Source organism: Schistocerca cancellata, chromosome 1, assembly GCF_023864275.1.
Source record: "Schistocerca cancellata isolate TAMUIC-IGC-003103 chromosome 1, iqSchCanc2.1, whole genome shotgun sequence".
NCBI classification, from domain to species: Eukaryota; Metazoa; Arthropoda; class Insecta; order Orthoptera; family Acrididae; genus Schistocerca; species Schistocerca cancellata.
Window position 1 is genome coordinate 243,610,379 of NC_064626.1, and position 27,797 is coordinate 243,638,175.

The 27,797-nt window shown below is 39.0% G+C and overlaps 1 protein-coding gene across 1 annotated transcript in view; it reads left to right on the forward strand.

The window, feature by feature from the left end:
* The first annotated feature begins 1,071 nt into the window (after positions 1-1,071).
* Positions 1,072-27,797, forward strand: part of LOC126170135 (rab5 GDP/GTP exchange factor) — an 82,620-nt gene continuing 55,894 nt past the window's right edge. The window contains exons 1-6 of the mRNA XM_049920699.1: positions 1,072-1,176; positions 1,709-1,875; positions 9,117-9,238; positions 11,612-11,872; positions 11,992-12,121; positions 15,600-15,697. Coding sequence (XP_049776656.1) covers positions 1,712-1,875; positions 9,117-9,238; positions 11,612-11,872; positions 11,992-12,121; positions 15,600-15,697 — 775 coding nt within the window. The 5' untranslated portion in view covers positions 1,072-1,176; positions 1,709-1,711. The remainder of the gene's footprint in view (positions 1,177-1,708; positions 1,876-9,116; positions 9,239-11,611; positions 11,873-11,991; positions 12,122-15,599; positions 15,698-27,797) is intronic.

Sequence of the window (27,797 nt, forward strand, 5' to 3'; positions counted from 1 at the left end):
GTTAGAGCAGTAGCTGCAGTTCAAAACTGTTCAGCCCTTACATGAATTAAATTTGTTGTGTACACTTATTATGCAGCATCTAGCTACACAGACCCTAATGCTTTACACGTTAACTATTAGATTATAAAACAAGTTTAGTTTTTCCACACTAGCCTGTAAAATTATGTAATAGCAAATTCCGTTCTGTGTTTGTTTGTCTGTACTTAGTTATTAGCTCGTGCACCGAAATCTCTATTTCATTTTCATATCTTACGGTTTCCTATAGATTCACGTATTAATACCGAACACGTTTATTTATGTGCTACACATTCAAGTTATTAGATCGTAAAACGACAGTTTAATTTTAATTTTGAACGCTTGTCTGTAAAAGTACGTATTAATTTCTTATGTATGACACGTTCGCTTCAATTTTTACATCGTAACACAACTTTTTTATTTTCATTTTCGTGTAAAAGAACATGTAAAATGTGAATGTATAACACAAATCCTTTGTCTCCTACACCCTCTGCTAAATTTTTAGGCCATAAAAGCAAAGCTATTTGCTTGTGTTCGTTTCTGTTGTCTTACGACAGAAGAATGTGTTAACACAATGCAGTTTTAAGTTTGTTCTATCCGCTGCCGTACTCCAAGTACAGTTCAGGAACCATACTACACCAAACATTTTGATTGAGCGCGACTAGACCGCTGACGCGTCCTTCAGAACAATGAAAAACGGAGTATGGAAACAGCTCACAGTGCTCCCGCCCGAAATGGCAATTGTGATCGGGTACTAGTTATTATTTGAAACATGTTTTTTTTTGGGAGTGGGTCATGTAGTATGGTGTGCCTCGGGACGCAAAATTTTTAAATCCGCCACTGATCGTTCGTTTTTCGACCACTTTTATGGTCCATGTTAGTGGTTCCAGATGCACGGACAACATAATTGCCGCACATCTCGTGATTTTCTCGATTTAAACTAACAACACAAAAGAGACAGTTGAACTATTGTGATGTTCACCACGTCAGTGTGGGCGTGGAAGTGCTCACCCTTTAAAAAAAAAAAAAAAAAAGAAAAAAAGGTCAGACGCTAGACACAATCCGTCAATCTTTTTGCAAGTAAATCAACATCTTTGGCAAGGTACTAACAGCAGTTTGACGGCTGAAGAATGGCGAGAAGACGATTGTAAACACACTGACGTAAGTAAAATGTATTAGGAAGTGGCAAATTGACATTCACGTGTAAATATGCCTGTTGATGAAGTGTGCTGCAGAATGTTTGTTTACGACAGAAAGGAATGTAGTGATCCTGATTAGCTTGAAGTATCGCGTAAATACATTTTTTTTAAAGGACAAACAAAATTTTCAGTCGTTATTTACCGACAAAAAATTTCGCAGGTTTCATAACACGCAGTAAATGCTTCTGAATGATTAACAATTGTGAAAAATTGATTCCTAAAGTGCTAGGTGAGCATGAGCATATAAGCTTGCATTTGCTACCCTCGTCCGTAGGGTAATACATTCGTGTACAAAACACCTTGATTTTAATGGAATTGACACTTTTGTGCGCAACGTTAGTCAGCTGCTACAGCTACAAAGCTTTTTTACTGGACTTTCAGATAATATGATTTTAAATTTTTGCCACATATTGATGTTGAACTTGGTTTACATTTTGTTGATTAACTGCTTACAGAATATGTCACTATGTTTTCTATTGTGAATCTTTCCGTAGATTATGTACGCAACGAAAGGTCCCAGTTTGAGAATTGGAGAAGACGACCTTAAGTGTAAAAATGGTTGCGGATTTTATGGTACGCCAGAATGGGGGGGTTATTGTTCTCAGTGCAACAGAGAACAACGGAGGAAGACTGGCCACAGCAGTTTATCTTCAGTTGAAAGGTAAATATATTTTTCGCTTATTGTAAATGCCTGAGTGAATTTGTTGAAAAGTATTCTGCCTGTTATGGGGGACAGCACTTTGTGTATTGACGGTGTATTGGAAGTGTTTTTGACGTTGGTAAGTGTCATAAGAGCATTGATTATGTCTTACTAATTACATGCCAAAGTCAAAATCTTTTCCATAATTCCAAATCGGCAGGACAGCACGAATATATTTCAGTCTTTGAACTTGAAATGGGCATACTATATTAATTTCCTGGCAGTATAGTAACAAATTGTGTGTGTCCAAATGCATGAGATGTCAAAGCTGAAGTTCCGCAAGATCTGAAAGTGATTTCTGTGATAACTGAAACCATCAATACAAAATTGCAATGTCTTTGAATAATTATTTCGAAAAAATAACCAAATCACAGTAGACTTATTGAAGGCAACACAGCACTGTGCTTTGCAATATTGTTACTACTCTGTCCAGACACAACTCATGAATTACATCTGCATCTTGAATTTTGGCAGTACCCCTCTCTTATTTTCAGTAAAACGGAGGTCTTGGTTGGAGTCCCAATGTCTCTCACATTTTTAATCATTGAAGTTTCTTAATGGAAAATCTGATTGAGTAAAAGAAATCGGTGTGAAGTAAATCTTGAACAAGTGCAGTGAAGGTTGTGGTACTGGTGTTGTTGTTGTTCTGATTAGAACAATGACATCACTATCACCACTGCTTAAAAATGAAAGTTGTTGTGATGTACCAATCTCTTGCATAACTCAAGCTGTAGATGATTTTGGAAGGTGATAACTGCGTTGTGGGTTGGTGAAGCCAACAAATTTGCCATGACAATCCATTTTCCCACTGTTGTTTAGTATCTGCAAAATTTTACTATATCTGAAACCTTTAATGTCAAGAATATACCTGCTCCAAACCCGTATATTCCCAAGGATGTCCTAGTAGTTTGTGTGAAGTCATAGTTGCCACAGTGAATGGTGAAATAGATCCTTTGTTGATGTTGTCATTGGTCAAAGTTGACAGTTTTTAGTCAAAGTTGACAGTTTTTATTCTATGTTATTTCTTTCTTTTGAACAAAACACTGATTTTAGTCAAGGACAAAATGTTACAAGAAATGTTAGCTGTGCTGACTGTGAATGACATGAGTTTTGGTGCTTTCTAAGATAGAGTTGGTGGCATTCATGTGGAAGGAAGAGACATTGTTGAGGGTATTATTTAGAAGGATTGCGAAGAAAGAACACAGCTAAGATGCTTTTGGAAATATGGTACAGTTACACATCAACCTTTTTTATTTTCTGTCAGCCCCATAGCAAACAGTGCCTGAAAAATGGAAGTTAAGTGTTTCTTTTGTGTGTGTGTGTGTGTGTGTCCCTGACCTCTTCATTTCTCATCCTGTACATCCGTGGTACTCCTACTCTGCTTCTGCAATATTTCATTTCATATGCTTGCATTTTGCTTAAATTCTTTTTCTGAAATTGCCACGTTTTAGAAGCATAGGTCAGGATAGGCACATAGTAGGTTTGATGTGTTATTCCTTTGATCTTCTGTGCGAGCCTCTGTTCCACAACAAAATACTGACAATTCTCAGAAATTTTACTGCTTGCTTCCCTCTCCCATTGACTTCATCATTTCTCCCTTTTGTTTCCATCACAATTTCAAGATTTGTTAAGCTGTCAACTTTTCTGCTGTTCCTCTGCCAGCACGAATCTTGGAATAGTCTCCCTCTTCAAGGTCCCAATTATGATCTCTGTCTTCCTTACATTATATTTCATACCAGATAAGCCAATCACCTCTGCTCATGTGTCTAATTGCTGGTGAACCCCATCTTCGTTACATCATCAGTAAAAGCCACTGTTATTCAGAGGTAACATTCTTTATTTCATGAATAGGCAAGTGATGCTACTTTTTTAGTGGGATTCAGAAGCTTTGGTATAAAAGAGAACAGTGTTATAATGCGTGTTAATGTTGAAAGTGAAACTCACACAAAAGTATACAAGAAATGGGATGAAACAGAAATCTAAGGGGGCGAAATTGCACTTACCGTGTCAGTGGATGTTATGTTGCGTGCCAATACTGATAATGATTAATGTGATGAATGTTGGGAACTGAGTACAATGAATGGAGTTGTTTGTCGATAGGGAATGAGCATGTATGTTCATAATTTTCTATGGTTCATACATAAAATTACTGTGTATTTTGTTCTGTTAGGTTACAATTTAATCATGTTGTCACAGTTTTTGGCGAAACTGGAAGTAAGACTTACAAGTAGGTAATTGCAATGACTGATGCATGTGTCAGACTACACTACCCATCAGTCTGTTATTGGATCATATTTTTGTTTTATGTATGTAGTTTGAAGTACAAGTGAAAATTTGTACCAAGGTGGGGAATTGAGCCTGTGTGTCCTGCTTACTAGGCAGGTGTGTTAGCCACTAAGCCCCCCTTGGCACAGTGCACCACAAAAAGGCACAGATTATCCTGGCATGGCTCCTTCCTGAATCTCAATTCTCACTGCTGCCCTAGTCTACTTTCTGTTCATCTCTAAGGGGGAATTTAAAGTAGTTTGGGGTAGCAATGAGAATCTGGATCAAGGAGGGAGGCATGGCAGGGTAATCCATGCAGTTGTGTAAATCACTGTGTCAAGGTGGCTGAGTGGCTAATGCACCTGTCTAGTAAGCAGGAGACCTGGGTTAGTTTCCTGGTCTTGGTACAAATTTTCACTCACTGTTTCAGTTGGTAAACACAAAATCATATCTCTAAGAGACCAGTAAAGTCTCTGAAATTATGTCATTTAATTTGCCTATTTTTGTATTCATTTCTTGTCTTCGCCAACACTCAAGCAAATTGTCAGTGCCTGAGATAACTGATTTTTCCATTCACCAAATAAATACAAAAATCTGTAACCAACTTTAAAATTCATAATAACAAGATCAGTGAAAAATATTTGGCACTCTCAAGAACAAAAGTTATCAATTTGTATCTGCTGTCAAATGAAATCTTTAGATTCAGCGATTTTCATTGGCTACCATACACCATTGCCCATTTGGCTATGACAAACAGCAATGAACTGCCAACATCAGCCTGCAACACAGCACCTGCTGACACCATAAATGCACCTTAGCCTAATGTGGCTGGAATCAGCTGTTGCAGTCCAAATACTGCCAAGTGAGTCTCTCATGCTAAGCTCCATCATTATACGCAGAAAGAAAATAGGCCAGCACTAATAAGCTAAAATATATTTCCTCTTGACCCTCACTTTACGCGACATAGAGGTAGAGTCAGCTAAGATATTTGTAGATTGAACTACATGCTAACTTCTAACAGATCATAAGGGGGTTAGGAAAGCTGTTCCAAATGTACATACATACTCGTGTTTAAGTGAACAGCTTTTGAATAAAGAAGTAAACAACCACAAGGCTTCATGCATGACGGAGTCTCTCAAGAGAGTCCCACTTGACAGTGTTTACACTGCATTAATATATTCCTTCCAAGTTGCCTGTCAGTTTTAGCAGATTTGTTGGATTTTTCGAGAAAAGTCATGAGTGCCAACATACCAAGCTTTATGTCACTATACTCGTCCTTTCAAGAGCTTGAATGCTGGTAATAAGTATACTGTTCAATTAAAAATATTTTTTTCAAATGATGTCTTCTCGCTTTCAGTTGTTAGTTGTTTGTTATTTTATGATTGCAATTTCGGCATTATGCCGTGTTTATGTTAGACAGAGATGATAATGTAATATGCTCATCAAAGAACAGTTGATCAGTGATACTGGTCAATAATCCCTTTCATGTGCTGCAATCTTGAGTGGATTATATATATCATGACAGGTGACACATCTAAAAGTGTGCACTTGAATACGATAGAGTAAATGTCTAAAACACTCGACAAAAAATGTTTAATTCTAGTTCTGTTACTTGATTATGTATTGTGGTTGTCCCTTGAAGGTGCTACAAATTTCAGTTTCTTCCAGAGTGTCCATTAATCTGTCTTCCTCTAACCTATCTAGTGCAAAGGGCGTTAAAGACGTTTTGCACAGTCGTCTCTAATTTTTTTATTTTTTGCAGGAGGAAAATGAATTTTTTTGTGAACATACTTGGAACATTTAGCTATACATAGAGCCTACTCAGTGTAGCCTCCATCAGCTGTGACCCCATCAGCTGTGACCCCATCAGCTGTGACCCACCTGGTCCAACGTTCTTTCCATGAAGTAAATGCACTTTGGTGAAATTCTGGAGATTGACTTTTACACCATTGTTTGACACAGGAAATAAGGTCTTTCTCACTGTCAAATGTTTTACCGCACAGGTGGGCCTTCAGACGACCAAAGAGGTAAAAATCAGACAGAGCCAAGTCCGGACTGTAGGGAGGATGAGGAAAAATTTTCCAACCCATTTTCCTGATTTTCTCCTGCATCATAAGGGCTGTATGAGGTTTGGCATTATCATGGTGTAGTCTGATGAGCCGACCCTGAAGCTGTGGTCTGTGAGTCTTGATCGCACATTGCAGCATGTCCAATGACAAACAGTAACGGTCCCAGTTCATTGTGGAGCCAGGATCCCAAAAGTCAATGAAAATGACACCACACTTATCCAAGGAGGAGGAGGCTATCACCTTTTGGCCTGCTGTTCTTGAAAGTCTTGGTTTCTTCTTCCGAGGGGAACCCGGATGACGCCACTCCATGGGTCGGGTTTTGCTTTTAGGTAGGGGAAAAACAACTATGTTTCATCCTGGATAATGACACCGTCAAAACACTGTTTTCACTCTTCAGTAAAGGTCTTCATGAGACTCTCGCACCCATTGTTCCTCATCATTTCCATTTCGCTTGAAAGTAATCTAGGCACCTAACGTGTATAGACTTTTCTGTACGCTAGTGACTGTACCTGTGATACCACACTACCCAATGACAATCGAGTCATTTCAGCAAGCTGTCGTGTCATCGCACATCTGTCGTTTTGGATGATTTGATCAGTGGTCTCCTTATTCACATCTCTCACTGCAGTCAGTGGTCTACCGCATTGTGAATTGTCCAGTAGAGAGAAATCACCTTCTTTAACCCTTTCACGTCAGCACTGTAATTGTTGCATTGTGCGCTGTGGATGAGCGCCAGTCCCGCCTGGTCGTGCCCTCTGTATGGCGCATTTTTCACACTGCCTGCAGCACTACTCTGTCCTGCTTTCACATTCATAGTGTTATCACAATTATTGGACTTTACACTATATATTTCTTCGGGAAAATATTTATACAAATCGCACATGTTTCTGATAGCTTGTACAAATAGTCATTGTCATGAGGCTGTTCGTTATTGGCGAAATGTAAAAAAGTGCAAGATATGTTGAAATCGGTCTCTAGGTAGCAGTTTAGAAAATGTTGGTGTATGAATAATGGTGCGTGGGTCAGACTTCCACACAAGTGGAGCGTAGTGAAGCGGAGAAATATGACGTGAGGCAGAACTGCTACAGCAGTCCACTGGCTGGGCGGCACAGGCCATACTCAACTGCTGCAGCAATACACCGTCTGAACAGCACGTTCGCTCCCGACTTCTACAGAAGTTCGCCGTAGTGAAAGGGTTGAATCTCTGCAACCACCTCTGGATACTGCTGTTTTTCGCTGTGCCTCCCCTTAAACACGGAGCAGCTTCCTTTGAATTGATGTGGCAGAGTCATTGCCAGTCTTGAAGAAGAACTCCATACCCTCCATCGTCACAACGTAACATTTACTTCATAGTCCATAATGTCTCACCTGTAAATAAAAGAAAATACTTTTATATACCAACTTATAGCTAAATGTTCCAAGTATCTTCACAAAAAATTTCATTCTCCTCCTACATAAAATAAAAAAATTAGAGACGACAGTGCAAAACTTTTTGAACGCCCTTTGCACCCTTAAAGATTTCTCAATGTTGCTGGGCTAGTATTATGATTGTAGTTTTGTAGGTGAGCACTAAATGAAAATTTACAGTTCTTGCTTATGTTTGTGTGTTCTCTGAATCTGATAGGGAAATGTCTATCTGTTTTCATCATATACAAATTTTCAGTTTTGATTCGTACATTAGTTTTACGTAAATTATCGGCACCATAGTAAGGTACACATTACATTGTAATCTCTGCCTTAATGTAAACCTCTATGTCAAAATTTTGTTAGTATATGAGTGTGCTAACAAACAACAGAGTGATGATCATGCAGATAATACTAACATGGGTAGCACCACATGGGGATACTGGGCTTTAATTTCAATACAAAGTCCCCCTCCTTAGGTGTTGTTGATGAAGGGACAGAGATGTCCACTCTTTCCTGTTTTCTTTTTGTTCTCTTCCTAAAATATACCATAAATTTATAATATCCTGCTTCCAAACTCAAGTAATTTTTCTTTTCACCTTCACGTGATCCTGCATGGGCAACAGTGCCTGCGTCTCAACTGTGCATCTTTACCCTGCTGTGCGGTGGTGGCCATGGCTTGCTAGCTGTCTATCTGGAGCACTACAGACTGCATAAAGTAATAAGATGGCAGACCTAGCAGTCATAATGCAGCTTGTGTGTGTGGGGGGGGGGGGGGGGGGGGGGGAGGGGATGGCTATGTGAATTATTATGTTTTGCGATATTTCAAACTGGCATAATACCAAAATTGCAGTTGTGAAATAAAACAAACTGACGACTGATAGCAAGATGAGAATTTTTAAAAAAATTATAGAAGCTATGGACCCATATTACAAAAAATGCTTGTTTCAGTATCTTAGTTGATATTAGATAAGAGGATTAAACATGCATCAAAATTATGGCTCCTTGCTGCTCTCTCTCTCTCTCTCTCTCTCTCTCTCTCTCTCTCTCTCTCTCTCTCTCTCCCCCTCTCCCCCCCTCCCTCTCCCCCCCTCCCTCTCCCTCTCCCACCCCTCCTTCTTGCTGTGTGCGTGTGTGTGTCAGAGAGAGAACTGCTGACACTGTATAATATATTATAGCTCCTTTCTCATGCTTCCAATTTTTTTATTGAGACTGTGAGCCAAATTTTAGAAAATTCTCAGAATATAACGTTATCCCCCCCTTCCTCCCCCCCCCTCCTCAAAGACTGTAAATATTTATAGTGGACCTAGTTAACTTGGTATAGTGACTCTCACTTCATTTCACTTTGTGTCATTGTTCATGATGTATTTATTTCCTGTGATGCAGTTTCTAATTACCTGAATTATCAATGGTGCATTAACCAGTAATAGAAGTCTGCAGAAATATTTCATCTTCTTTTTGCAGAGGACACATTACTGAAGGACAGTCAAGAACTTCTGTTGCTGGATTCACAAAATTTGAAGTTAAGAAGCGTCAGCAAGCTGAAAAAAGAACAAAGCTGCCAAAATTTTTCAAGAAAACCAAAGGTATGATGATATTATCAGGAGGGAAAAAAATAAGTGGAAAAAACTAAAGCTAAGCAAGCACAAAACTATTCCAATTTTTGAATTGTAATAATTCTCGAATTTATATGATAGGAAAATTTAACCGAGAAAATTAATAACGCATGAGAGAGAATTTCTGGCTGGTACTTACCTTCAGGATCCGTAATATGTAATACTACAGACACACACAGAAGTAAAAGGGACACACTACCTGCTTTTTGGAACTAAAAGGTGTTTTCTCAGTGAGAAAGTAGTATGCTAGCAAAAGTTAAAAGTAAGAACATGTCAGTCAGACCTCAGAATGAGAGAGGCCCATCTGTAATGAGGAGGAGGGTAGTCTACAGTGAAACAGTAATTGTGATACAACTTATGAATTCTACAAATATTTTTATGTTTATTAAGGAATGATAGAGGTCATAAGATTATCTCTTAATTCTGTAGAGAATTGGGGGAATTCCTAAAAGCCAAGGAAGTACTCTAGATGTTGGGTCATTTTAATAAACAGCTTACGAACAATTGAGTTTCATGGATAGAAGACTGGCATTTTATCATCTTGTTAGTGTCCTTATTTTTCTAGGTTCATTTTTACAAGTCTACCACTGCATTTGTTCCAGGTGCCAAGCATTGTTTGATTTGAGTGTGCAGCATGTCACAGTTTTGTATTTAAGGGAGATGAAAATATTGTAGAAATTTCATAATAAAAGAAACAACTAACAAAAACTTTGGGCAGATAATCACTCACCAGAAGATGATTTGTGTGTGGCAGGAAGGCTCTCTCAGAATTACTAAGTCAAGGAAAGCAATTCGTTTTGTATCTGTGATATTTGAGTTATTGAAAATGGATGTTGAATTCAGGTTTGAAGTAATGAATTTCTTGTGGTGGCTGTATGTAAAGTTGGGGGAGAATCGTGCATGGCAAAATTCAAGACAAATATTTGATTGATATGCTAATGGAATGAATGGTTGTGTGTAAATCTGGGGGAGGATTGTGTTTGACAAAATTTAAGATGAGTATTTGATTAATATGATAATGGAAATTCTCTGGTGGAATATAAATAATGGAAGGAGTAAGAATAACAACTTGCCATATAGCTGAGGTGTTGATTGTCGACAGGCAAATAAACAAGACAGAACATTGCTGGCTTTTGGACAGGTCATGCTTCAGGACTAACAGAATACATGCACATGTGGCACATTCTTCACTCCCCCCCCCCCCCCACCCCCCCAAAAAAAAACCACACACACACACACATACACACACACACACACACACACACACACACACACACACACACACACACATGCATGACAACTTTGTACTGGCTAACTGCGTTGTTCCAGCTTAGCAGCCAGAAGGGGGTGACTAGCTGTCATATGTAGTGGGCAATGAGAAGAAGAAGACGGGGAGACAGAGGGTTGAGAAAGGGTGTCAGATGGTTGGGAGGGAAAACCTATGTGCAACTAGTGAGCTCATTATCTGTGCTGATATTGGAAGCTGTGTGCATTGCACAATGGCATGGAGGAGAGGACTGGGAGGGGGTGATATAACTGAGGTAGAGGAGACTATGGAGAAGTGAGTGTGAGTGCAGGATGAATGAAGTTAGGGACAGGGGTGGAAGTGTGTGTGTGGTAGGGTCTAGTGGTGATTAAGGCCAGGAGGAATATGGTATAGGAGGATGTGTTACAAGGACAATTTCCACCTGTATAATTTAGAGAAGTTGGTATTTTGTGGAAGGATCCAGGTGGCATGAATTTGAAGCAGCCATTGAAATCTAGTATGTTGCACTCAACAGTGCGTACTGGTGCTGTGCGTACTGGTGCTGGGTGGTAAACCATGCTATTGGGCACAATTTGGTGGTGCCCGTTCATTATGACGGTCAGTTGGTTGGTTGTCATGTCCACGTTAAATGCAGTGTAGAAGTTCATTAGAGCTGGTGTGTATGACTATGGTATCTTTCCTTCTTCTTTCCTCTGATTAAGAGGAAAAGGAACTTTTTGTTCTCTCAGTTTGAGATTTTTGTATTCTGTGGTTTTTGTATGTATTGTCTATTCTATACTGTGGCTTGAATTTACAATTTCAGCATTTCTAGATGAAATACCAAGAAAGAGACTGCTAAAGTTGCAACACTGGCTCATATTCTGGTTGACTTTTTATCTGATATGCTCACATTTTTAAGTTGATGTTAATAAAAAAAACCTTTATGAATTACAGAACCCATACTTCCACTATCTGTACTTTGTGTTCATAGTACAAAAATGTGAATGCAGTTTCAAAATGAAGATATTAGCTATAGCTTTCATTAAAAACCATATTTGGAAGGAATCAGTAGTGCATTTTGACATCTTTATTTTTAGATGCTGGAAGAACTGAACTGCTCCATGAAACACATGTCAGAACTCCGGAACTTGAAAAACTGCAGCAAGAACATCAAGCTTTGTTTGAGGCTGTTGGACAGAGGGCTGATCAGGATGTTCACAAATATGTGCATTCAGTAATAAAGGCAGTTTCTAAAAGTGCAGAACAAATCACAGCTAGTGATGCAGATGTGTCAGAGGTTGTGCAGAACTTTTACCAGAATTTTGCAAAACGTATGGATGCAAGTGCCAGTTACATTGGTGAGAGGCCATTCATTCAACTTATTGAAGTAGGCTGTGTAAACTCATTGCTGGTACCTAACTACTGTTATTATTGTAAATAATTTCTTGTATAAACATTGTCCTATATTTCTTTCTAGGTCTCACACAGGAGGACAAGGAAATGCTTTTGGATTATTTTGAGAAATATCTTATGATTGCTGTGTATAGACTACTGTTTTGTCCTCCTTGGACAACTGATGAAGAAAAGGATTTAGCAATCCAAAACAGGTATTCAGCTTTTATGATTTATTGTCTGTTCTATTAACTTGTTGTGAAAGTGAACCCATGAACATCACAAATTTGTCTGTATAATGTATGTTTTCCTCTATGTAGGAAACATTGAGCTCTATAATGCATCTTTTGGATCATCAGAATCTCTGTTGTGTACATACTATTACTACCCACTCAAAATGAATACAGTTCCACATACTGATGGCTCTATCATAAAGGCTGTATGTGTCTGGCATTGCCTTAGATCTTCTGTGTTTTGAACTATGAGGCAATGCCCGAAGACAAGATTAGGAAATCCATGCCATTAAATAGATCCCATATTTTAACACAGCATGAACGATGTAAGGGAAACTACCTCAGTGAAAAACATGTTTCTAAAATATGTGCCAGGGAAAGACCTGCTGGAACGAAGAACAGCACAAAGCAGGCCAAGGGAAATAGTATGTTTCTGTCTTCCACTTAAGTAGCTGCCAGGTTTTGACTTGACCATTGCTATACAATCAGTTAGTTATTTTCACAATTTAAGCAAAAAACATAGGCTTTGACAGACACTATTGTTGTCATGGAGCTTCTGAAGAACTCTGATTGTCTGCATATGTAGGAAGTTCAGTAGTTGACAATGACACTGCATCACAAGCAGTGATTTTTGCTTTCAGTGGTGTCATGAAGAAGAAGGCATAAGCTATGGTTAGCCAATTGTATGATCAATTTCTCAGGCCTACTTTAATATCATTTTTTAAATAAGTTTTTTGATTATAAGTAAAGATCTGTGTGCAACTTCCTGGGAGATTAAAACTGTGTGCCGGACCGAGACTCAAACTCGGGACCTTTCCCCGCGAAAGGCAAAGGTCCCGAGTTCGAGTCTCGGTCCGGCACACAGTTTTAATCTGCCAGGAAGTTTCATATCAGTGCACACTCCGCTGCAGGGTGAAAATCTCAAAGGTCTGTGTATTAAAAATATTGCCTTCAGTAAAATGAAGGTATTTCAGGTATGCTCCAAGTTATCTGTATACTTTCGGAAGAGCTTCTGAGAGTAGTTTTGATGATATGGAATACCCATACGTGATTCGTCTTTCAATTCTGGCTGTCCCATTATTTTCATGAAGTAGTGAAACAAAAGAAAAATTCTCTCCAACAAAGTACAATAACATTTTAGGCAGAAATTCGCTGGCCAGTATTTACTGCCTTGAGAAGAAATGATTAGTACAGCCAGTATACATACATAAAAGTTCTCATGCTGTCCTAACTTTTAGAAACTAAACAATGGAAAATCCCGGATGGAATGTAACAATATTATGAAAAGTGTAGTTGGTACTCACTGTATAGTGGAGGCGATGAATCACAGATAGGCACAACAAAAAGACTGTCACAAAATAAGCTTTTCTGAAGCCACACTATGAGCAGCAGCAGTGCAATATGGGAGAGGCAACTGAATGGGGGTAAGGAGGAGTGTGGGGCAGGGAGGGGGAGAAGTAACAGGATCGGGGTGGGGGACGGTGAAGTGCTGCTGGGAAACGTGCAGGGGTGAGATGGAGAGAGGGTAAGGCAGCTAGGTGCAGTCAGGAGGTTAGACAGAGAGCGGGAGAGAAGTGTGGTAGTAGAAAAGCAGAGAAGTAAAATGTGTGTTGGTGGAATAGAAGGCTGTGTAGTGCTGGAATGGGAACAGAGAAGGAGCTGATCGGTGAGGCCAATGACTAATGAAGGTTGAGGCCAGGAGAGTTATGGGAATGTAGGATATATTGCAGGGTTGAGTTCCAACTTGCATAATTCAGAAAAACTGGTATGGGTAGGAAGGATCCATATGGCACAGGCTGTGAAGCAGTCACTGAAATGAAGAATGTTCTGTTGGGCGGCGTGCTCAGCAACAGGGTGGTCCAGTTGTTTCTTGATGATTGTTTGTCGGAGGCCATTCGTGCGCACAGCCAGCTTGTTGGTTGTCATACCCATGAAGAATGCACAGCTTAGCTTGTAGATCAGATGGCTGGTTTCTCGGGCAGCTCTGCCTTTGATGGGATATGTAATGTTTGTGACCGGACTGGAGTAGATTGTGGTGGGTGAATGTATGGGACAGGTCTTGGATAGGTCTATTACAGGGGTATGAGCCAAATGGTAAGGGGTTGGGAGCAGAGGTTGTTTAGGGATGGGCGAGTATATTGTGTAGGTTCGGCAGATGGCAGAATACCAGTGTGGGAAGGGTGGGAAGGATATTGGGGAGGACATTTCTCATTTCAGGGCATGATGAGAGGTAGTCGAAACCCTGGTGGAGAATTTAATTCAGTTGCTCCAGTCCTGGGTGGTACTACGTTACAAGGGGAATGCTCCTCTGTGGCTGGATGGTGAGACTGGGAATGTGAGGCACAGGAGATTTGTTTTTGTACAAGATTGGGAGGATAATTACCATCTGTAAAGGCCTCAGTGAGATCCTCAGTATATTTTGAGAGGGACCGCTTATCACTGCAGATGGGACGACCTTGGGTGGCTAGGCTGTATGGAAGGGACTTCTTGGCATGGAACGGGCGGCAGCTATCGAAGTGGAGGTATTGCTGGTGGTTAGTAGGTTTGAAATGTTCAGAGGCGTATAGCTGCCCTACTCTCTCTCTCCACATCATCCCTGCACGCTTCCTGGCAGTACTTCATCCCCCCAGCCCCTACCCTGCTATCCTTCGTCCTTCCAGCCTCTGCCTCCTCCTTACCCCTACCCAGTTGCGTCTCCCATCAGGCACTGCCACTGCTACTCATACTGTGGCTTCAGCTGCCACAGACTTTTGTTGTGTCGGTGTCAGCTACACTTGCATGAGTGTGTGCATGTGTCTGTCGTCTATTTTTGACAAAGGCCTTGTTGACCAAAAGCTTATTTTGTTACAGTCTTTTTGTTGTTCTAATCTGTGACTCAGCATCTCCATTGTATGGTGAGCAGCAACTATCCTTTTCATAATACTGTCATTATTCCATCCTGGATTTTCCATTCTTTCACTAACTGTTCTATTGTCTTTCATCTAATTTTCTAGGCGTCACCTCAATTAGAGGATGTATTTTATAAAAGTCTGGTGCTTAAAAAGATTTATATATAAAAAATACATGTTTTTCTACTTATGAGGTGTTGTAAAAGTTTCGTACTCCATAATTTGTTCCCAAGAGTAACTCAGTAAATAATGATTAATTTGAAATGTAGACGAGTTTATTCAACCGTAGTACTGCTGTCAAACGTAATATCATAGTGAACGTTTTGTTCAGTCATTTTATTGTGGGCATACAAACCAGTTAAGTGCTCTCACATACATACCTTCAGCTACTGTTTTCTTTTTTCCATATTGGTTTCCATTGAACTGAAGATGTGTTATTGTTTGCACCCACCATCAGACACTGAAGAGAAGCTATTACTGGTTTTATGTTAAAGTTATGGGTATTATTGCTGTGTCAGTATTTGTATGGTTAGAAGTGATTTTTGTAATAAATAGCATTTATTTGTTTGTAGGATACGGCAACTGAGTTGGGTTAGTGCTAAACATTTGGACTGCAGAATTGATGAAACAAATTTAGAAGTTCGTGATCTTGTGTACACTGCTATCACAGGTAAAGATAGTTTTCGTTGATTATGTTTCAAAAGTTTCAATTACAGTTTGTGTATAAATTTCTTTAGAATACTGTAAACTGATAGACTTGCATCTGAATATGGAATCATTATATATGAAGTGCTCAGTGCTTCAGGAAATCTGTTGAATAATGTGCACTGACATAACTGGAGAATTTTGTAGTATGAGAGCAGCTGATTCATGATATAAATATTATGCTTGATTAAAATAACTATGTTATTTGCTGTTCCAGTGAGATGTGTGCTTGTGGTTAGCTGTAAGTTAATCACAGTTATTTCTTATATCCCAAATGCTCATTGTATTGCCTGTTTTGTATGTGCATGCAAAATCTTGTCAGGCATGGCAGTTTAGAAGTGGCAGAGGGGAAGGACCCAAATATTGATGGACTTTATATCATCCATTGTCTCTCTAAAAATATTTCTATCTAAAGAATCCAAATAGATAGTTTCTGGGCAAAGCTTTACTTTCTATATGAAAACTTAAAAACTTATTTCACATCTTGGCATTGTGTTTCAGCTTGGCAATCACGCTTAATTCAAAGAGCTTGCAGTGGAAGATGCGCATACTGGATACATAGTGTTACATAAACTTAGAATCGTATCATATTTCTTTATGAAACATGGTTATAATGTTGAAACTGATTTCTAAGCTTGAGTAAAGATACACTGAAGTATATTATTTGGTGGTGGGAGGTCACATCCTGCTTGAAACTGTTCTCTCAGGCTATGTCGGATTCATTGATGAGCGTCGTGTTTCTCTATTGGGATCTATTAATCAAGCACTCTGAGTCACAGTCAAAATCTACACTCAATTAACACTTGTTTTATTTTATGTTATTTAAAAGTTAATAGTATGGCTCCTTGGTAAAGTGCCATACTACAAATACAAAAGTCTCGGGTGCTATGTTTAGTCAATCCAATGATATTTATCTGTCACTTATCATGTCTTTCATTTCTGGCAGTGTGTGTTGAAGTAGAAAGTGCCAAGTTACACCTTGCTTTGGAATCCATGTTAAACTGTAGGTCCCTCTGTAACTAGCTGGATAAGCCATTTCAAAGCTCCTCTTTTTTTTGTAACATGTACTTGGTCTTTTTGGGTGCGAAAGATAATTTTAACTCCTTGGCATGTATGAAATAATTCTGGAAGATCTGTGTTACATCCTTCTTCCATGTTACTTCTGGAACTTCCCTTGATAACTATTATGTCATTGACTTAAGCCACTACTCCTACAACTGCATTGTCTTCTTTCAGTTGTTTTGTTACTTGTTAGTGGTCAGATCCCAGAAGACTTGTGGATCCCAGTGAGCAGTCATTTGAAATTTCTTTTTTAAGTGTCTCTCCTGGGCACCACAGAGTTGCTTCTGTATTTAAGCAGTATTTATTAGAATGATTGTATACCAGTCATGGACAGTCAGACACCCACAGGCAGTCAAAGAATGCTTTCCAAGTGATTGAATGCCCTTATGGTATCTACCATTATGATTATAACGTATTTATGCAGAGCATTCACAGTGCCTCCTGTTGACTTCACACTTGTAAACTCATGTTGTGTGGAGTTGATTCCGTGAAGTCTTTTCTCCTGTACTGCACTGCACAGCATTTTCTTCAGCAGTTTCTCTAAGGTATTGAGAAAGCAACTTGATCTAGAACTTTGGAGCTAGGGGACATTACTCTTCACCCTTTTCAAGATAATCACATTTGGTTTTCTTCCCAGTATATGATGTTCTTCCCCACAGTAAACACAATGTTATAGAGTTAACACTAACATAAACTTAGGTGCATATGAGGAGCATGCAAAACTTCAGCAGGGTATCCATCAGGGTGAGTGATTTATTCGTTTTCAGTTCCTGGGTGTTTTTCCTGACACCCTATACTGCAAATGGAAAATCTGTCCCATTTCACCATATGCTTCCTTTCTTGTATTACACAGTTCTCTATCTTCCTCTGCAGTGTCATCTGGAAAGTGCATCTGCATCAGTAAGTTTGCATATTGCCACCAATTTGTCATGCTGCCATCTGCTCACTTTAAAGTTGATAACTTTGTCTGTGATTTTACCTCTTTACAGACAATTTCATGTGGTGTTCCAAATGGGTCAAGATATACATTTGGTGCCAAGGATCATTTACAGCTCTCCATTTTTGCCTGCAGCAGGTGGTCTTTAAATAGCTGCTTAAGGTCTATGTATCTGCCCAGTCTGTGAGCTCTTTTTTCCACAGTTCGGCCTTTATGGTAATGATTTGTATTCTCAGTCTTTGGACACCATTGTTCTGTGGTAATTGTGAACTCTTGACTCATTTGTTTTATGGCTAATATTGCACTTTTAGTGGTCTCTTGTATTACAGTGATAAGGTCTTCAGCTTTTGTGTCCCCATTGTCATCTATTTGCACTGTGTCCAGACAGTCGAATGTACTCCTTAGATGTTTCCAATCAGCTTTCCTTGTCTTGTATTGTGTCTTTAATGTGTTTAATGCATTATTATCTCTGAAGTTCATTTCTACAGAAATCAACTGTAGAGATTAGAACATTATCATCATTCGTGGTGAGGCCTTTTTTAACTTTCCAGATTCTGATCTTCCTGGTACCACATTTGCCAACTATTGTGATGTCTATTTTAAACTGCATTCCAGGCATCCCACCACATGTGGGAGGATTTGCACTTCTGTCTTCATCTTACATATTTAATTATTTTATGTATTTCTTTAGTAATATGGCTTCTTCGCTCCGCACTGAACTAAACCGTAATGTTAGCTTAAGGTTTGCATCTGTGGTATAGATTATTGGCTTCCTTTGGCCAGGGTGACTGATGTCTTTAAATTGCTCTACGTAATAATCTATGACGTCACTGAATGGGAAAAACAGGGTGTCCTTAAAAGAATGACCCATTATAAACTATGCTCGTATCAGCTGTAAGGATTGTAAAGTGTTGATTCAAGGACGCAATTAGATAAGTGTACGCGGTACTCTGCTTTGTTCTCTTCATGCTTGCAGCACATAATATGCAAAATGGCGACTCATGAGTTTACAGTGTTTTGCGTTCTGCAGTTTGCTGAAAGTGAATCTGTAATTAAAGTTCAGCAAGCATTTTGTTTAAATTTTTTTATCCTCCGTGTTGCAAAAACATTTTCCAGTGCCTTAGTCGTATGAAACAGTCAGATGTGTGTGTAAAGGGCAAAGCATGGGACGACTGAAAGTATCCGAAGAGAAAGTTAACCATGTCAGAGCATCTTATCTTTGTAGTCCTAAGAAGTCTGTTTGGAACGGAAGTCTTGAACTTCAGTTGCCAAAGACGGCAGTGTGAAACATTTTAAGAAAATGTTGACACATGTGTCTTTACTGGTTACATTAAGTACATGCTTTAAACTCAGATGATTGTGGCTTATGTTATAACTATGCAACTGAAGTGTTAGTCTTGATCGTATGGTGTTGAAGAGGCAACTTTTCATGCAACAAAGGGACCACCTGGCAATTAGATTCTTGTAATTTTTTACATTTATGGTATGTGCAGTTCAGAACTCAAATATACCTCTCCCAAAGCAGTTCAGTGCACCTTAGCCTATTTTCGAAAGAATTTTTAAAGTTTTCCAACCATGTTTAGTATGCTAAAATAGGACTCTGTACTAGAGTGTTCACTCATGGAAGCCTGGTGGAATTAAATTTTTAAACAAAAATGCATATTCTACAAGCATTACTGTGAAGGGGTGAATACATAAAGTGCACAAGACTTGTAATCACTAGATTGAGTCTTGTTTCAATCTTTTTTTCTGTTCAGTTCGATTACCTATGTCATTTAAATATGAAATGAATCAAATACATGCTAATTAACATATTGTCACAATATTATGAGAAGGGAAGTTGCTACTCACCATATAGCGGAGATGCTGAGTCACAGATACACACAATAAAAAGACTTTCACAATTACAGGGTGTATACGACCAAGGACAACTGGGAGATCCGGGAAAAATCCGGGAATTTTTTAGAATTCCGGGAAGTTTTCATTGTTTTTGTTTTCAGTTAAATTTTTGTAATTTTGACTGGCAAGAACCGATACTCTAACAAAGGATATTACTGTATACCACTATTTCAGAATAATACTGCAACAATAAAACATGAACAAGAGAAAAAATGAAACAACATCAACATCAACATCATCATTTAAGACTGATTATGCCTTTCAGCGTTCAGTCTGGAGCATAGCCCCCCTTATACAGTTCCTCCATGATCCCCTATTCAGTGCTAACATTGGTGCCTCTTCTGATGTTAAACCTATTACTTCAAAATCATTCTTAACCGAATCCAGGTACCTTCTCCTCGGTCTGCCTCGACTCCTCTTACCCTCTACTGCTGAATCCATGAGTCTCTTGGGTAACCTTGCTTCTCCCATGCGTGTAACATGACCCCACCATCTAAGCCTGTTCGCCCTGACTGCTACATCTATAGAGTTCATTCCCAGTTTTTCTTTAGGAAAATAAAACTTAAATTGCAAAGGAAATGCGCCATATACAGCAACAAAACACAGTGCTCATACAAGCGTCTGCCAACAGCAAAATGTGTCAAAGGCTTTAGGAAGTCTATGCAATGTTCTGTAACAATAAATTGTCTCCGATGAACGTGGCGTCACAACTGTTTACATTAGATTCGTTTTAGCAGTTACGAGCAGGATCATGTGCATGCGCAGTTGAGTAGTATCTTCTCCCGCTTCTGGCTACAGAAATGTGGCTTTTGGCTGTGTAAGCAGTCGCAGCAAGCAGCTAGATGCTATAGGGAAAAATTTTACTGGAGCGCCCAAGCTGCCAGATTCTTGCATGCGCAGCAGGCCCAGTTCTAGGACGGGGGTGGGGGGCAAATTCATACTATTGAGGGGAAAAACCTTGTTTCACAAAGCAACTAGCATCCAGCGCACGTTAGTCTATCGATTATTCATATGATTTTGAAATGCATCCCTGTCGGTTTTTGAACATTTTTGAACACATTCTAAGTTGATTTCTGAATCAATTGTAAGTTGATTTGTGAATGCGTGCATAGTGTACATGATGTCTCTGTCAGGGGAATCCTTGTCACATGTAGAAATAAACTTTCCTACAGACAAAAGGGGCTATACGAGCTGAGTGGAGTAAGGCCAAAAGGATGAATGACAACCACTGTGTGGTTGATTGGGTTTGCGAAAGATGAGCGTTGTTATAATTACTAGCTAAATCCATAGATTCAGACTAAAGGAGTGGAAATAATCGAATAACAGGTAAGAAAGATTACGTATTACCTTCTCGGTGTATCTAAGAAAATGAAATTTTGACAGAAAATTTTTAGCCAGATCGCTATATTAGTGAGGGCTAGTTGTACAGTCCCTGGCTAGCAGCCGCTTTAAATTCTATTCTGGAAGAAGCGCAGAAAACGCGTTGTACGAACATGTAGCAACGCCTAACCGGAGAATAATTGCGGGATAGCTAAACCGGCGATTCTGGCAGAGTAAGTGGAGTTAACGTGCAAATAATGCAAATACGCTTTGACGTTGGCAGGAATAGTTTCAGAATTACTGATAACAAGACTGTTTGTTAGAACGAGGAAGGAGAAGAAACGGGGACATCACATAAATTATGGAACAATATGACGATTCCAAGATTGTATACAAATTTCGTACTAGTACTTTTCGATCTTATACTTGAGAAACTGGAGCACATGATTGAAGTGTGAAACTATTTCCTAACGTAAGGCTTTTTGCTTGTAGTAGGCCTAATAGGCATTTGATATTGGTACTTCGTGAATTATATTCTGTCATTACAAAAAAGACCTTTTGTGCCAAAACAGTCTTGTTTATTTGGTGTGTATGACAATTGTTGCAGTATGAGAAAGGCCTATTTTGTTTTATCTAGCAGAGAGTGACAAAATAGACGTAATCAGATCGGGAAACCACACCAGTCTTGGGTCCTATTTGCATTAACAGCTTTTTCAGTATTAGACGACAACATTTCGACTTTTCATGTAGCAAAATATTTGACGAACTTTGATGAGGTAATAGATTCTTTCGCAGAAAGGAAAGCACGCCATGTAAAGCTGTAGGAAGATAAGAGAGAACAAAAATTCTAGGAGCTAAGGATTGAAGAAATGTGTATTGTCTTGCTGTTCTCATGTCTTTACTGGGTTTATGTATCGTATAGGTATCAGATAGATTATATAACGGAACGACAGAGATTTAGGAACCAAGTTTTAAATTGTAAGACATTTCGAGGGGCAGATGTGGACTCTGACCACAATCTATTGGTTATGAACTGTAGATTAAAACTGAAGAAACTGCAAAAAGGTGGAAATTTAAGGAGATGGGACCTGGATAAACTGAAAGAACCAGAGGTGTACAGAGTTTCAGGGAGAGCATAAGGGAACAATTGACAGGAATGGGGGAAAGAAGTACAGTAGAAGAAGAATGGGTAGCTCTGAGGGATGAAGTAGTGAAGGCAGCAGAGGATCAAGTAGGTAAAAAGACGAGGGCTAGTAGAATTCCTTGGATAACAGAAGAAATATTGAACTTAATTGACGAAAGGAGAAAATATAAACATGCAGTAAATGAAGCAAGCAAAAAGGAATACAGACGTCTCGAAAATGAGATCGACAGGAAGTGCAACATGACTAAGTAGGAATGGCTAGAGGACAAAGATAAGGATGTAGAGGCTTATCTCACTAGGGGTAAGATAGATACTGCCTACAGGAAAATTAAAGAGACCTTTGGAGAAAAGAGAACCACTTGTATGAATATCAAGAGCTCAGATGGAAACCCAGTTCTAAGCAAAGATGGGAAAGCAGAAAGGTGGAAGGAGTATATAGAGGATCTATACCAGGGCGATGTACTTGAGGACAATATTATGGAAATGGAAGAGGATGTAGATGAAGATGAAATGGGAGATACGATACTGTGTGAAGAGTTTGACAGAGCACTGAAAGACCTGAGTTGAAACAAGGCCCCGGGAGTAGACAACATTCCATTAGAACTACTGATGGCCTTGGGAGAGCCAGTCCTGACAAAACTCTACCATCTGGTGAGCAAGATGTATGAGACAGGCGAAATACCCTCAGACTTCAAGAAGAATATAATAATTCCAATCCCAAAGGAAGCAGGTGTTGACAGATGTGAAAATTACCGAACTATCAGTTTAATAAGTCACAGCTGCAAAATAATAACGCAAATTCTTTACAGACGAATGGAAAAACTAGTAGAAGCCGACCTCGGGGAAGATCAGTTTGGATTCCGTAGAAATATTGGAACACGTGAGGCAATACTGACCTTACGACTTATCTTAGAAGAAAGATTAAGGAAAGGCAAACCTACGTTTCTAGCATTTGTAGACTTAGAGAAAGCTTTTGACAGTGTTGACTGGAATACTCTATTTCAAATTCTAAAGGTGGCAGGGGAAAAAGACAGGGAGCGAAAGGCTATTTACAATTTGTACAGAAACCAGATGGCAGTTATAAGAGTCGAGGGGCATGAAAGGGAAGCAGTGGTTGGGAAGAGAGTGAGACAGGGTTGTAGCCTCTCCCCGATGTTATTCAATCTGTATATTGAGCAAGCAGTAAAGGAAACAAAAGAAAAATTCAGAGTAGATATTAAAATCCATGGAGAAGAAATAAAAACTTTGAGGTTCGCCGATGACATTGTAATTCTATCAGAGGCAGCAAAGGACTTGGAAGAGCAGTTGAATGGAATGAACAGTGTCTTGAAAGGAGGATATAAGATGAACATCAACAAAAGCAAAACGAGGATAATGGAATGTAGTCGAATTAAGTCGAGTGATGCTGAGGGAATTAGATTAGGAAATGAGGCACTTAAAGTAGTAAAGGAGTTTTGCTATTTGGGGAGCAAAATAACTGATGATGTTCGAAGTAGAGAGGATATAAAATGTAGACTAGCTATGGCAAGGAAAGCGTTTCTCAAGAAGAGAAATTTGTTAACATCGAGTATAGATTTAAATGTCAGGAAGTCGTTTCTGAAAGTATTCGTATGGAGTGTAGCCACGTATGGAAGTGAAACGTGGACGATAAATAGTTTAGACAAGAAGAGAATAGAAGCTTTCGAAATGTAGTGCTACATAAAAATGCTGAAGATTAGATGGGTAGATCACATAACTAATGAGGAGGTATTGAATAGAATTGGGGAGAAGAGGAGCTTGTGGCACAACTTGACTAGAAGAAGGGATCGGTTGGTAGGACATGTTCTGAGACATTGAGGGATCACCAGTATAGTATTGTAGGGCAGTGTGGAGGGTAAAAATCATAGAGGGAGACCAAGAGATGAATACACTAAGCAAATTCAGAAGGATGTGGGTTGCAGTAAGTACTGGGGGATGAAGAATCTTGCACAGGATACGGTAGCATGGAGAGCTGCATCAAACCAGTCTCAGGACTGACGACCACAACAACAACAACAACATATTTAATTTTATGTCACTCAAAGCAGCAAGTTGTTAGCTGATAGGGAATAAAGAGTGCAAATTTTCTGAAGAGTTCTTTGTTTAAAAAAAGAGGAACAGGATGTCAAACCGGCCGTCTGTAAACAGGAGAGGCACCACAGGACATTTTAATTTCCACTGTCCTGAATATGGTTTGATGGCATCCTTTACAAAATATACACGTTTCAATTCCACAGAGCGAAGTACAGTGATGCGTGATAGAAGAATGCTGTGTGAGGAGGCGAGGCACTGTCCTTTGGCACTCTTACGACCAAATAACATGTCTTACATTTCCTCGAAAGCATGTTTTATGCATCAGAATCTTCAGAAAGATGTGCGCTACAAAATGAACATATTTTTGAAAATTCGATTTTTTTAAATTTTTGACGTCCTATCTCAAACGCTTGAGGGAGTGGCAGGTTATTGCACTGGATCGGAAATATCGTAGATCCGGGTCTGATGCACTTAGCAATCTGAGTTACAGTGGGGTAGTGGGTAGTCTCCACGTGACCCATGTTTACATTTAGTGATTTTGCTGTTTCCTCTTCGTTTACTGCTTTCACGTCAAATGAAAACAAAACAGATTTCTGATTTCCACCTTTCTGACAGTCAAGCATTAATTGCCTTGCAGAAGAATGAAGTTATCTTTGTCAGTTTGCTACAGAAATTTTCTTTTTAATTCCACACACTGTTCGCTGCATTTCAAGTGCACGTTTTCAACTTCCAGCACGTATGGCAGTATGCCATAATAAAGAACCAATCATGAGATAACACAGTACTGGTACTCAAAGAAAATTTACATCCCAAAAACCACATTGAAAAGCTTAATATCAGGTCGTAGCCTACTTAACTGAGAATATGGACATACAAATGTTCACTTTCAATGTGCACATTTTAGTATGGGTCTCGAAATTCCGATGCTCTCGGAGTATCCTCTGATATCTTGTTTCTTCTATGACATAAAGCATGATCTTTTAATGTTTTACACTGCGAACATACCGGCTCCTTGTGACATCGTATCTGCGCAAGCGCGGTGACGTCTGTCATGTGGCGCTGTCTGGCAACTGCGGAAACGAACCTATTTCTAACAGGTCACGGGAAAATATTCCGAATGGTGGTTTGAAAAGCGTTACCATCAAAATACCATTCTGGCAGTTACAACAGAGCTATGTGCGATGAATTTCTTAAACCACAGAGCGTTTCACTCTCATTTAAAAATCAACTCTTTGATGACGAGCTATTTAGAAGAATTTCGAGCCCAGAAGATTAGACATTTAAGTCGTTATTAAAAATTTTACGATTACATTTGTGTGATATATCTTAAATTGTAATACGAGCATAAAAGACCGATACTGTATGTGAAAGCTTAGCTTCTCTTGCAGCGTATTAATCTTACAGACCAATATTATATGTGAAAGCGTTGCTTTTCTTGTAGCAACTCTATGTATATTAATTTAAGCTATTAACTTTCCCTGTTTGTGTGTTTGTGCTACTTAACAGTGATGTTGCTGTTGGCTGACTACATCATGTGTCCTATGCTCTGAATATCCGCTGTCATCGGCTGGCGAGATCATGTGACATGAGCTATGAACGACTTACAAAAGCGCATCGCAATTTCGATTTCAATGCTTCGGAAAGTAACATGCGGTGTTTGGTGGAATTTATACTTTCGTAATACGAAAATATGCACCATATATGTTGCTGCACATCAAAGATCTTTCCAAAACGCGTGTTTTCCCCCGTGTTTAGTTTTATAAAGCGTCGGAAATTCTACTCCCATGTATAAAACCATAATTATTCAAAGGACTGATAAGTTATACAGTTCCGAGGGAAAATATACTGTCAGTTAGCAGGGAAAAAAAAAATGTTTTCACCCGGGAGAAAGTGTATTTTTAACCGGTAAATCCGGGAGAAATCTGGGAACTTTTTTTCCTTGTCCACGTATACACCCTGAATTAAAGCTTTCGGCCATAGGCCCTCATCAACAATACACACACATACGCACACACAAACACACACACTCAAGCAAACACAACTCACACAGACGGCAATCTCGGGCAACTGAAACACACACTTGACAGCAGCCGTGTGTGTGAGTTGCATTTGCTTTTGTGTGTGTGTGTGTGTGTGTGTGTGTGTGTGTGTCTATTGTTGATGAAGGCCAGTGGCCGAAAGCTTTAATTGTGAAAGTCTTTTTGTTGTGCCTATCTGTGACTCAGCATCTTCGCTATATGGTGAGTAGCACCTTTCCTTCTCATAATATTGTTACATGCCATCATGGATTTTCCCATTGCAAAGAAAAATTCTTAGTTACTAATATTTTATGAAAGATTGTTAATCAAGACTGTATAATTACAAAATATTACATCTATCTTTTTATATTTTAAGATTTATGTTAATGGTCATAGAACATTCATCTTTGTTTTAAAATTTTATTCTGCTAGGATAATGGTCATAATGGTCAGTACGAGAGAGGCCTTTTCCCATTGACCTCCATGTTCACCTGACCTCTCACCATATGATTTTTTCCTTTGTGGCTGTATCCCAACTCAGCAGTTTTGACGTAACCTAAAATGCTTTGTGTGTACTCTGTCCTCTAAAATTTTTCACTGAGAGATGAATTGTCAAAAGGTAATAACTCCTTAAAAATACATAAATTTTTAAGCTAATTTCTATCAGTTTATGTATGTTTGTATTCTGTAATAATTTGGTTGACTTTTCAACACTGGTGAAGTGAATCGAGTATTTGCCACAGTTAAATTGCTTCTCAGTATAATATCTTGAGATAAGTAGATGGTTGCAAACTTGTTTGCAATTACTAGACATCAGAGGCATTTCTTTCCTTTATCAACACACAAGAGTAGATAACTGAACATTACAAACTCTGTAAGAATATATATCACAGATAGTATTCTCATGTCTGCTGACATGTGAGTGTACAAAACTGTACTTCAGTATCCAATACGTGACCTAACTCACTGAAAATGGTACCACATTTCATATTGTTTTGGTTTGTGAGGAGACCTCGTTTATTACAAAAGTTGTCAGTATGTTGTGTCATGCAGCTATCGTATTTTCTTCAGTTCTTCCCCTCCATCATTTTACTGAGTTACTTATAACTTCCTATTGTAAGGTTTGCAAAAATGTAAGTGGCCAGTGGAATAAATTTGTCTATCAGTCTCATTGGTAGTTGGTAAACACTGCTGCCACTCAAGGTCTTAAATGTGAAACAATCAGTTTTTATGTGTGGAACCCAGGGAATAGTAGGTTTCTGTGTCATTCAGTATAATTTCAGGTGAATGAAAAAAAAAAAAAAAAAGTGAACTATTAACTCTATGCTCTGTGTTCTTGTTTAGTTAATCTCCCTTATACAATAAATCAAGGTTTATTCTGTCATGTACATTACTTAACCCATAGCCTGCATGTTTTACGTACATTTGTACAGTCAGATCTGTGACAACCACAGCATGCTGAGATTTATGAAAAGGTTGATATTTGAACTATTGAATCTGTGCAGTCACAGTAGATGGTCAAGAATAAGTATTTTGTGAAGTCAGAAGTTGCAATAAGGACTTCACCTATCTTAGCTTCATCTCAGAAATACGTTTTATTGTGTTCGTGGGGGATGTTACACTGAAACTGGAT